The 13322-nt window shown below is 42.1% G+C and overlaps 1 protein-coding gene across 1 annotated transcript in view; it reads right to left on the reverse strand.

Moving 5' to 3' along the window:
* Positions 1-13322, reverse strand: part of XYLT2 (xylosyltransferase 2) — a 31275-nt gene that overhangs the window by 7293 nt on the left and 10660 nt on the right. The window contains exons 3-7 of the mRNA XM_053453331.1: positions 10823-10998; positions 10501-10703; positions 10334-10414; positions 7227-7443; positions 6922-7098 (exon numbers count right to left, since the gene is read on the reverse strand). Of these exons, the coding sequence (XP_053309306.1) occupies positions 6922-7098; positions 7227-7443; positions 10334-10414; positions 10501-10703; positions 10823-10998 (854 nt within the window). The remainder of the gene's footprint in view (positions 1-6921; positions 7099-7226; positions 7444-10333; positions 10415-10500; positions 10704-10822; positions 10999-13322) is intronic.

Raw genomic sequence — 13322 nt, forward strand, 5'->3', positions numbered from 1 at the left:
CCCAATTTACACATCCATGCTATCACACACACACACTCATTCATTCCCTTAATCTCACATACTTGCTCATACATCCTCCCCCACCCCCTTATCTGAACTGCATATCTCTCACTTGCAGACTTCTGCAGGGGCCCTGCTGCTTCTCTGTGTTGCTGTGCGAGCAACTTCTCTTGCTCTGACCCCAGGGGAAGAAGGAATGGAGTCATGTGACGTGCATTCAAGTGACTCCGCTGGGTTCCTGCTTCTCCTGGCCAGTACAAGAGATGCTGCTCGCACACTGTGCGACCAACGCACAGGTAAGCATTTTGCCGATAATGCCCTTTTCGGCCACCGATATATCGGTGCATCCCTAGTAATTTCCTTCTCGCTCTCATTTAGTGTACCCAAAAAAGTCATATACTGTGTTTTTTTCCCTTCAAAACAAGCAAGGTTTTCTTTAGATACTAATGTTGTCGTCATTTAATCCAATTTATTATAAATGAAAGTTTTTCAAACCTTGTAATCCTGCCCCCATGCCTTATTTGGGACATCTTTGAAGTCAGCCTATTTAATTTACCCCCATCCAACCATATATTTCTGAAAACCAGAAAGCAAGGTATTTCAAACTTCAAGCCTTTATCAGTTTATCACTGCCTAAGAGGTGGTGTTATCAAATACATTAGATGCCTTCAAAAGGGGCCTGGATATTTTCTTAGAAAGGCATGACATACAGGGCTATAAATAGAATTAATATTTTAGAGTTTCTTGATCCAAGGAGAAACCAGATTGCCTTTTGAAGTCAAGAAGGATTTTTTACCCTGATGGCAGAATTCAAAGTAGCTTTCTTTTGGATCAAGAGTAGGAAGGTTAGGTAGAAGGGTTGAACTTGATGGACTTAAGTCTTTTTTCAAGCTTATGTACTATGTAACTATGTATAAGTTTGTTGTAGTAATTTGTGTGTGTGTGTGTGTGTGTGGGGGGTTATACAAATTGTACTTCAGGTATGAGTTTACAGCTTCCAGTATGTGTCGAACCAATAAAAGTTCAGCAACATTTGAGCACAGTGATACCACCCATGCATTGATTTGTCAGGTTGTTTGGATGCTAAAAGGCCACATTTTTTAAGTTTGCCATCTGGTCAGTCTCTGCCTAGGTCTTTTTTTGAGACATATTTGAACCCAGTCAATTAAATTTATAAAACCATACATTTTTGTGAACTAGACATCCCTTAACCCATAGAGTGCCAGCTACATAGGAGAAACAGCAATGTTGTAGAGGACTGCATTGGGAGGTGGGTCCCCCGTGACCCGCCCAAAAACTTCACCTTTTTTATGGCTCCCAATCTCCTCCAAAAAAAAAATCTAATTTACCCGGCTTCAAAATCTCTGCAATATCATTGGATTTAGGGCTGCAACTGACGATTATTTTAATAATCGATTAGTTGGCTGATTATTTTTTCGATTAATCGGATAAAAAAATGCAATTTTTTTTCATTTAAAATAATGTAATAAAAAACGTACAATTTACACTTTCATCTCTTTATTGCAATGGCCTCTCGCTATTCACCTTCTTATTTTACCGACATAATAATAAAAGCTACAAGAACCCAAACACAGTGTTTCTCAAACTAGGTTTTACTACAAAGTTATTAGTAAATATTAATTAAATGTTATCTATTTTTCATATTTAATAAAAACTGAGAAAAAAGCCTTGTTTATATTTTCTTTTATTTACCAAACTGCCCCCAGTTATGCACATCTGACCCCCAGCTTGCCACTCTGCCCCCATATATGCCTTATACCTCTTATATGCCAGAGATTCCACTGTGCCCCCGATATGCCTTATACTCCTTATATGCCAGTGATATCCAACTGAGCCCCCTGATATACCTTTTACCCCCACATATGTCTTATGCCCCCCTGATATGCCTTATCGAATATGCCACTCGCCCCCATTTATGCCTTATACCTCCCTATATGCCACTGTGCACCCTGATATGCCACTCCGCTCCCCATAAATGCCCTGCACCACCCTGAAATTCTCCCTGATTCACCACTCTGCCTCCCCCAGATATGCCACTCATTATATTCATTATACCCCCCATACACCACTCTACCTCCCCCAGATATGCCATTCTGCCTCCCTGAAATTCATTATACCACCCATACACCACTATAACTCACCCATACACCACTCTGCCTCCTCCCCCTCCCATACTCCACTCTGCCTCCTCCCCCCTCCCATACTCCACTCTGCCTCCTCCCCCCTCCCATACTCCACTCTGCCGCCTCCCCCCTCCCATACTCCACTCTGCCTCCTGTCAGCAACGGAGGTTCACAAGACAAGGGAGCCGGGTAGAGAGGCAGAGTGGCGTATGGGAGGGGGAGGAGCCAGAGTTGTGTATGGGAGGGTGGCTCCCATACACCCCTCTGACTCCTCCCTCTCCCATACACCACTCTGCCTCCCTCCCGACTCCCTGGTATTTTGTGAACCTCCATTGCTGACAGGTACTTACACTGCAGCTTCATAGAAGCCTCAGCGTAAGTGAAGGGCAGTAACGGAGGCTGCCTGTGCGATGCAGACCCCCCCCAGCTGACAGAAAGGATGATCCTCTGCAGGAGACCTCGATTCTCTGTCAGCCGGTGGGGGTCTGCACGATGTGCACAGACAGCCTCCGTTACTCACCTTCACTTACGCTGAGGCTTCTATGAAGCTGCAGTGAAAGTGCCTGTCAGCAACGGAGGTTCGCAAAATACCAGGGAGTCGGGAGAGAGGCAGAGCAGTGTATGGGAGGGGGAGGAGTCAGAGGGGTGTATGGGAGGGGGAGAGAGACGAAAGTGAGAGACCGGCCGACAGTGAGGAGAATCCAGGTCCCCTGCAGCGTTGCGGGGGATCTGGATTCTAGTGTTATAATCCGATCTCTGTTTGACAACGATTTTCATTATCGATTTTATCGATTAGTTGTTTCAGCCCTAATTGGATTGTCCATCTTCCTGACTATTTAGTTTTAAAGGATTACTTTTCAGCACCAAGATGCAAATTCCCTCGCAGAAGCATAGTGACAATCAAGGTACTGTGCAATTCTTGATAACTTGTGGAATCTCACATTCAACCGCTCAGAGACTCCGTACTGCTGACCTACGCAATGAACCCAACTTATCGATCTGTTCAATTCAAATATTCCACTATAAACAAATCCCCCAAATAATTAAATATCCTATAATTTTAGTATTGGAAAAATCATTGTGTGTTTCAGTTTTGCAGCCAATATGACCATTTGTCTACTATCTGTATTTGGAATCAAAACGTCAAAGGCCTTTTACACCTTATGCTGGCTTGCTTTAACACCCAGCCAAGCCTGGATTCCAAAGCTATACATATGGAATGAACTACCCCCAAATGCTAATTTCCCCAACACTAACCCCTCAGTGATATTCTCTGCTACCCATGTAAAATTCTGCACTTACTCTGTCATCTCAGACATCAAGGAAGGATCAATTCAAACTTACATGCCTGGCTTAAATCACATCCTTAAGAAAACTGGCCGGAGATGCCGTCGGGGAGCAAAATTTAGGAGACCTAAATATCTTCCCAAACATAATGTGGACCAACCTTCACTGAGAGAGGCTTACCCAATCACAATGGTCGAGAGCAGGAAACAGCAGGTGCAAAAAGTCAGACCAAAAGATAGCCGCTGCCTTATTCCCACCTCAAATCATATTGCTGCAAAGCAACAAGAAAATCTAAACTCCCCAGACAGCCCTGTCAGAGCTGTCTTTTTTTTTTGTTTAAAAAAAACAAACAAAAGCTTGGCTCAAAGGATGACTTTCAATAGATCGCAGCGAGGTAGCTGCTCTGCTACGCACAAAACCCTGACCCACAATCAGATTGTCTTCGAATTATTTAGCACCGGGTTCCCCACGAACGTGCAGTGCACTACAGGAGAGAGACGGACCCCTTCTGTCCGCACTCCGGTCCCGAGGCGAACGGCTCTGCCCACCGGCCAGCTATCCTGGGCCAACCGAGGCTCCGCGGTATTGTCACGTTTAGGGGGGGATTCTGACTTAGAGGCGTTCATTCATAATCCCACAGATGGTAGCTTTGCCCCATTGGCTCCTCAGCCAAGCACATAAACCAAATGTCTGAACCTGCGGTTCCTCTCGTACTGAGCAGGATTACTATTGCGACAACACATCATCAGTAGTGTAAACCTAACCTGTCTCACAGCGGTCTAATCCCAGCTAACGTTCCCTATTAGTGGGTGAACAATCAAACGCTTGGTGAATTCTGCTTCACAATAGGAAGAGCCGACGCTGAAGGATCAAAAAGCGATGTCACTATGAACGCTTGGCCACCACAAGCCATCCCTGACACCTCCTGCTTAAAAACCCAAAAAGTCAGAATGATCATGAGGCCCCGCTTTCACATATGTCTGTATTCATACTGAAAATAAAGATGAAGCAAGCTTTTGTCCTTCTACTCCACGGGAGGTTTCTGTCCTCCCTGAGCTCGCCTTAGAGAGCTGTCCTATGTAATGCGAAATCAACAAGGAACAAGACAAAACAAGATCTTGATTGCATTACTGAAACGTGGCTGGTTGAAAATGCATGCCCCATCTTGTAAGCAGCTGTGCCAAGCAATTACCGTATTGGCTCGGATATAGGCCGCCCCCGTATATAGGCCGCACCCTAAAAGTTTGGTGCTTTTTTAAAGAAAAGAGGACATCCGAGAGTAGGATGCAGGTCCCCTGCACCGCTGCGGGGGATCTGTATCCTAACCCCACTGCCTGCCCGGCGCCCGGGACTGCATGTCCCGGGCGTCGGGCACTAGACCCCGAATATAGGCCGCACCCCCACTTTAAAGTCTTAAAGTGGGGGAAAAAAGTGCGGCCTATATTCGAGCCAATACGGTATTCAATGCACCATTATTCTAGAACCAAATGCAAGGGAGGAGGAATAGCAATTTCATCAAATCATCTTTACATTCTAGGCCACTATCAAGTAATACACCAAAACACTTTGAATGCATAGCTGCCAGTATTTTCATAGCAAAAAGGTTCAGGATCCTAATAATATAAAGGCCTTCTGGTGATGGGAAGGGATTCATAGAAGAATTCTTAGAGCTGGTGACAGGCCTAATCCTGGAACACACACTTCAGGCCTAAAGTTTGGCATGCATTCTGTGTCTAACCAAGGCTTTTTTAGAAGCAATCTCACCACTTCTTTTTTCAATAGGTCTCGTGTGTGGTTAAATAGTTACCTTGGACGCTATTTATATCCTCGACAAGTCTTCACGACCTCTGTTATCAACCCGACCCCGGAGCCTCCCGGACTCCTTGAACCTACCTGGCAGGTTATTGTAGAGACCGCCGCACGCATACGACACTCCCCTCCTATACCTCATCCGTTGCCCTCCTTCTCCTCTCGTCCCTCCAGGCCCCTTGCCCTCAGGTTCATCTGTTGGGTTTTGCATCGGCTGACGGCTTTGACGTAGCAGCAATTTCTGTTCATGTTGTACTTTATGTTTTTGTTTCTCTGCATTAGCCTTTTGCACCTCCAGATATTTCCTCATCTTCAAACTTAAGTGGGATTTGATTGTGACTCTGTAGTGCTATGTATAAACTTACCTATCATATGTGGATCAACATTTTGTACACTGCTCTGTTACAAGGATTACCATTTTTTGCCTGTTCTCATTGTACTTGTCCATATGTGCTGTACTACACGATGCATTGTATTCCTATGTCTGCATATCTTCTGCATTATGGAAATAAACGGAGATTTGACTAAAAAACTAGGGCCTCTGTTATTTGAAAGAAGTATCACCCTACATCCCAACTTGCTCCTTCAATCTACACATTTATCTCTTCTGTCAGTGCCCAGAGTGCGCACAAAACCGGGCTCCAGTGCATTCTGGCATGCTGCTCCTACACTCACTGCCACATTCAGTCAGGGAAGCCCCATCTTTAGAGACTTTAAAAAGAAAAAAATACTTAAAACTCATCTTTTCTCCCAATCATTCAGCTAATTCACTTTACTTCAAATTAATGACCAATTATGTAACTACATTAAGTTAACATATATGTTTAACCCTGTAAAGCGCTTTTGTGTCCCACTGGGAGAAAAGTGCTACATAAATGCCTGTTGTTGCCTTCGCTTTCCTCCCTTGACAGAAATCTTGCATGTTTAAAGAGAACTTGTGAGGCTTCTGACAAAGACAGATGATTTGCCAGAGGAGAATAGAAGACTGCTTATCAGTCTGTGACCAGTGCTCAGATCCAAGGAGCAAGCAGGCAGCCAATACGTGGAAACAAAGGCCTAACCGCTGCTACCACACCACCATGCTAGCCAAGCTACAGTGCACATGTAAGCGATGCTAGCCAGGCTTCAGTCTACTTCATCCCCCCTGCAGGGGGGTAAGGAAACATTCATGTCCATCTGTGGAGCGGGTCCCTCATCAAGCCCATCCATGGACAGTCTGGGACAGGTACATGGTCCCCACTTACCAGGTAGGACAAGAAGACACATACATGGGGAGGCTGGGAGGTCTTATTTTTTTCTGCCCTAACAGAGTCACGAGAAGCCTCTTTTGCATACTGCTAGGGACAGTAAAATAATAGGGCTCAAAACATCTGAGAAAATCAGTTCTTCCCATCTATTATGATTAAACTACAAGTTGTTGGCACTTCTCTTTAGTCCGCCCACAACTTTTATGACAGTGCAAGACAGAAGGTTGCATCACAGCATCAAGAGAGACTCTTGTGGCTTCTTACAGAGGCAGGTTTTCTACTCACAGAGAGGTTAAATCAAAGCACCCATCTAGCTCCTCAAAAAAAGGGAAACAACCAATTAAACCTGTGCTCTTTATAAATGACTAGCAGAAGGCTACTGGAGGTGGATTATAAATGTTATAAAAGAGCAGCAATGATTATTGTCAGGGTACCTGTAGGCGCACAATGTCTTGTGGTTTGAAGTCATTTGGAGAGCAGCCACACCAATCCACAATATGTTTGTACTGACACCTGCATCCCAGTTTTCTGTTCCAGTTTGTCACTCTAAGGTTGTTATCGACAAGTGTATCACAAGCAGGGCTGTTCTCCAAGACTGTATGAAAAAAGGACTAGAAAGAAAGAAAGAAAGGTGAGAGAAAGGGACAATAAAATGAAGGTATCGGGATGAACAGTGGAGGGTTTTTTAAAAAGAAAAAGGATTTGGGAAAAAGCCTTAAAGTTACATGTTATGCTCAACCTCAGCCGGCAGCAATGTGTATTTGTAGAAGCGTTTCAAGTCTGACACCAGGATATCCTCCGTATAGGTAACATATTCTACGAAATTGCGTGTCAGAACAAACCAGTCTGATCCACCATCCACCACAATGCCCTCTGGAATAAGTCTTTCTCCAAGACGCCACATGTGAGAGTCACACTCATGGAAAAGGCGGTCCAATCCTTGTTTCTTAATAAACCTGAGACAGAGACCATACTTTTACACTATTGTTGTTTGTAAGTAACAAAATGCTTGATTTACTTTATTGTCAACTATAAAAAGCACATCTCAGCTGCAGCCATCTAAGGGGCAAAACCGTACCTGTAAAGAAACCGTAGCACTTTAACTATGAAAGAGTAGGACATGCTGATAACACTTAACAATATATACTATTCTTAGAACATGTTGCTTTAACTCTATGTAGACTGAGGGAAAAAAGTCTGCACCAGTAACATGGCACTATTTTTTTTTTTTACATCATCCCATAAGAGTTTTTCCTCATGTGGGTTTGGGGTAGCCGTATTAGTCCAGTGTATAAGAATGCAAAAAAACAGAATGTTGCAGAATCTTGTAATACCTTTTTATTGGACTAACAGTATTTAAAATAATAGACAAGCTTTCGGGAGTCCTCCCTTTATCAAGTCAAAAGCATTTCTGACCAAGCAAGTGAAAAACACAGTTTCAAACTAACCAGTACATGTTCTGATACAGGGGTTAAAACAACAAGGTAGAGAATTTGCAGACAAAAAAATAAGAGGGTCGTAAATAGTAAATATATATATAATATATGGCATATACTTATTTATGGCTGACCTGGAACGACGATTCTTAGAAACACAACTTCACAAACCCTACAAATATTATCGCTATGTTGATGATATTTTCATTGTCTGGACGGACGGAAAAGAAAACCTCAGAAAGTTCCATAACGCATTTAATACATTTCACCCATCTATCAAACTCAAAATGGACTTCTCCACAGAAAGTGTAAACTTCTTGGATACAACTGTCACAATAAACAAGGACACACTACATACATCCCTATACAGAAAACCCACAGACCGATCCACCTGCACAAATCCAGCTTCCATCCATCTCACACAAAGCAAGGCATCATCCATAGCCAAGCCACCAGGTACCACCGCATCTGCTCTAACACTGATGACAGAGACATGCATCTAAAAACACTGTCTGAGACACTCAAACAAAAGGGATACAAACCTAGGATCATCAATAAGAAAATTAACTCTGCTCTACAAACACCACGTGAACACCTGTTACAATACACAGACAAACATCCTCACGCATACCTTTAGTAGCCACATACAATCCTGCCGTCGAAGAAACCCGAAAAATCATCAAGGATCTGCAGCCAATGCTAGCAGAGGATGAGGTGTTAAAAGAAATTTTCCCTGAACCCCCATCTTGGCCTTCAGACAACCAGCTAATCTCAAACAAAAGCTGGTGAGTAGCAAACTACATACTGAAACAACACACACAAGATAATGGAAGCAAACCATGCAACAAAGCTAGATACAAAGCTAGATGCAAACTTTGCCAACACATCTGTACCAGCAACACAGCCACCCACAACAACAAGACATACAGTATTAAAGGATCATAATCATGCACTTCACAAAATGTTGTATACATGATTCAATGCACCAAATGTACTATAGGGTGTTACATCTGTGAAACCTGCCAGCAACTTAATAAAAGGATGAATCTGCACAGATACTCCATCAACCATCATGATGAAGAAAACTTTTGCACCCCAGTTGGGCACCACTTTACCCAAACAGGTCACTCCAAATATGACCTTAAAATCAAAGCACTGAGAGGTCATTTCAAAAACACCCAAGAAAGAAAGACATTTGAAGCCAAAATGATACATTTTTATGATTGTAAAAACAGAGGACTTAGTGTGCTAAGAAGCTCAAATCCACATTATCAAAACTTCCTATAACCTGTGCCTTTTTTTTCTTCTTCTCTCTCTCTTACACATGCTTACCCCTGCTCCCCTCCCTAGCCTTATCTGTGCAGTATATGCCACTATTTACTATTAACAACCCTCTTAGTTTTTCGTCTGCAAATTATCTACCTTGTTGTCTTAACCCCTGTTTTAACCCTGTATTAGAACATGTACTGGTTAGTTTTAAACTGTGTTTTTCACTTGCTTGGTCAGAAATGCTTTTGACTTGATAAAGGGAGGACTTCCGAAAGCTTGTCTATTATTTTAAATACTGTTAGTCCAATAAAAAAGGTATTACAAGATTCTGCAACATTCTGTTTTTTTGCATCGTCATGTGGGAGAACACTATGCTATTCTAGTCTCCAGACCTATTGTACGAGACATGGCTAAACAATATGCATTGTATTTCAGCATTCTGATTGTGTTCATTAGACTTGTGCAAACGGACCAAAAACCTTTTAGACATTTTTGTTTTTGCTTTTGGTCCATTTGCTATTGGACAACAAATTTTGTTTGCCTATGGTTCGGATGAAATTCAAAGGGCTTTTTCCATTCTGAAACAATATTTGTTGTCACTCACCCTCACAATGTCTCCCTAACTTCCCTGCCGACTGCTTCCATCTCGCTGTCTCCTTTTCCTCTTTTTCTTCTGTCTTTGTCTGCTTCTCCCCGGTATCATCTCCATTAACCAGGCCTTCTGTAAAAGGGTAAAGCTATGCCAGGCTGACCCTGGAGCACGTTAATGTTCCGCCATTCTACGGACGTACTCCAAGAAGCCAGAAAAAAGAAGCATTTCCGCACCTCTCTCTCTCTCTCTCTCTCTCTGTGTGTGTGAATCTATCTGTATTATTCTGGCCTCTTGAAATACTTCTGCAAAAAAGCGGAGCCACGAGGAAAAAGTTCACCAAGGCTCTATCCTTTTGCAGAAGTGCCCTGTGAGGCCTGGTTAATGGAGCCAATTCTATGGAGAAGCGGACAAAGAAATTAAAATAAATAAATTAAAAAAATCCTTTTTTGAATTTTTCATGTATAAAAATGACTGAGTGAATGGGATTATGTTGCCTCTGCCCAACTGAGTTTGACACACTTTTGAGATGATGCCCACTTTCCCACTTACCTAGCGTTGTCACGACCATGAGACTTCAAAAAATTCTTCTCTTTGTAATTAGACAGGAACTGTATCAGTTCATTATTAGTCCTGGGAAAAGAAAATTAAGAAAAGAAGGAGTCACATACACATACTAGCAATTTTTCAGATGGCTTCATTGAGTAATAAGCACTCACCTGGTGGGATAGTCAGTGGCACTCAAGTTAATGAAAAAGTCCCAGGGCCAATCAGTCATTTGTAGCAAATCTTGCATGCTGCGCAAGTACATTGTCAACAAGCTTGCACCACCCCAGATCGTCGTCATGCGCCACTGTGTAATACGTACATTTGTGTACCTCTGTGCCAACTCTGTTACTTTACTATGCATGTAACTGGATCGCTGCATGAAAAAAAGTGGGGATAAGTAACAAATATAAAAAAAAAATTATGTAACCTTGTGTTACTGATTTTTTTGAAAAAATATAATTTTTTAGTATTATTGTGACCATGTTTGTATACCTGATCCACATGGATGTAATAAAAGTGATCCTTATGGTATATGGCTTTAATTAGGCGTGTTAGTTGTCTCACAGCTCTGCCATGTACAACAAGCATGTATGCTACACGTACAGGCTTTTCAGCCCGTGGAGCCCGTGCTTCCGACTCTTCCCACTGTAGACCTGAGCTAATTTTTCCTTAGAAAGGGAAGAAAAGTGATAATTTAATCTGATCATTTTGTCTAAGGTAACACATTCACTCCATCCAGAAACATCTTTACATGAAACAAATGACAGATCGTTTTAACATTTTTCTGTAATTTTCTCTCTCTCGTTTAGTGTACCCACACAAGTTTTATATATATATATATATATATATATATATATATATATATATATTTTATTATTATTTTTTCCCAGAACAAGAAGGGCATTCTTTAGATACTATTTTTTTTTTAAATACATTTGAAGTTATTATTTGAAAAATCTTTTACTCATCCACAAAAGGTAATGAAAAAAACTTACTAAAAAGCTTCTACTACTTGTTCTGATTTTAGAAATAACAAATGTTTTTTGCGAGTTATAGGGCAATAAGTACAAGTAGCATTTTGCTATTTCAAAATCATTCTGGTAATCCTGTTTCCTTGGCCAGCTTCAAAGATGTCCCAAACAATGTTCCCTCTAATTTTTCTTGGGTGATGCGCGCAGAAAATTTCTGTTGTGCAAAATTTTTCCCAGAGCCAAAATTTTGTGCGCACAATATGCTTCTACAGTCCATATAAAGTTGGTGGAGCTGAAAAAAAAAATCACATTGCAAGGGGGTGGAGCTATATATGTCCAACCCTTTTCATGGTCTATTCTAAAGGTGAAACTCTCACCGCAAAAATTAATTATGAGCGAATCATAAGCGGGGGCTCCGGGCTGCATAAAGGATCAATACATATATATTATTATTTTTTTTTATTGGGAAAAACTGCATACCATTAACAGGGGTACAGCATAACACCTATCACTATATACTGAGGCACACGTTGACTGGGGTACAGTATAACACCTATCACTATATACTGAGGCACAGCACAACACCTATCACTATACATTGAGCCAGACATTGCCAAATAATGTAGCATAACCCCTATCACTATATACTAAGCCAAACATTGATGTGGTGTAGGCCTACTGCTTCAGTGTCTGGCTTAGTATATAGGGATGCACTGAAATGAAGATTCTGGACCGAAAATTCAGCAATCACTTAACCCCCCCTTTAAAAAAAACCCCTACTTTATTAAAAATAACACCAAATTGGACAAAAAACCCCAACAACAATAATATATATATATATATATATATATACACACATTTTTCATTTATTTTAAATTATTTAATAAAGTAACATAGGATGTTAAAAACAAACGGCAGAATAAATTTTTATTTCTTGTTTTTATTTCCCCAACCTGCCCCCCAGTTATGCATATTTGAGCCCAGGCTTGCCACACTGCCCTCCCCGACATGCCACACTGCCCTCCCCGACATGCCACACTGCCCTCCCCACATATACCTTATATACCCTATATGCCTTATACCCCCAGATATGTCACTCCGTCCTCCTCAGGTATGCCGTATACCCCCCTGATATGCCATAGTGCCCTCATAGGATTTGCAGACTCGTTCACAGACACAATACTTTTATAAATACATACAGGATTAATCTTCACTGCCCCCAGGATTTAGATTCCCCTCAGTTTGCCCCCCTTTACCTCTAACTGCACCTTAAGTTAACCTTATTAAATTAATTAAATTAACCCTCAGTCCTCAGCATTAAATTAATCCTGAAGAGAAGACCCCATTAACCACAACTGCCCCTAAATTAACCCTGAAGACCCCATCAACCACAACTGCCCCAAAATTAACCCATTAACTATAACTGCCCCTAAATTAACCCTAAACACCCCATCAACCACAACTGCCCCTAAATTAACCCTAAACACCCCATCAACCACCACTGCCCCTAAATTAACCCTAAACACCCCATCACCACTACCCCTAAATTAACCCTAAACACCCCATTAACTATACCTGCCCCAAAGTTAACCCTAAACACCCCATTAACTATACCTGCCCCTAAGTTAACCCTAAACACCCCATTAACTATAACTGCCCCTAAGTTAACCCTAAACACCCCATTAACTATAACTGCCCCTAAATTAACCCCCACCTCCGCTAACTTTCAGCAGCCCAAATATTAATTTTATAGTCACAGTTAGAGGAGTGTCACAGCCATGGCGATGCTAAGGGAAATGGGCGGAGCCAATCGGCCGTTTGCCCCACCCCTTCTTCCTCCCTGCAGTCACTGCCGATTGGCCCCGCCCCTTTCTTTCTCCAGCAGCGATTGCAGGGAGGGACTGGAAAAAGGAAGTGGGCGGGCCAATCGGCAGTGACTGCAGGGAGGAACTGTAAGTAGCAACTGCTGCTGTGACTCCTGTGAGTCACACTAAACGGATTATAACACGAGGGGTATTTTT

Source organism: Spea bombifrons, chromosome 13 (genome assembly GCF_027358695.1).
Source record: "Spea bombifrons isolate aSpeBom1 chromosome 13, aSpeBom1.2.pri, whole genome shotgun sequence".
NCBI classification, from domain to species: Eukaryota; Metazoa; Chordata; class Amphibia; order Anura; family Pelobatidae; genus Spea; species Spea bombifrons.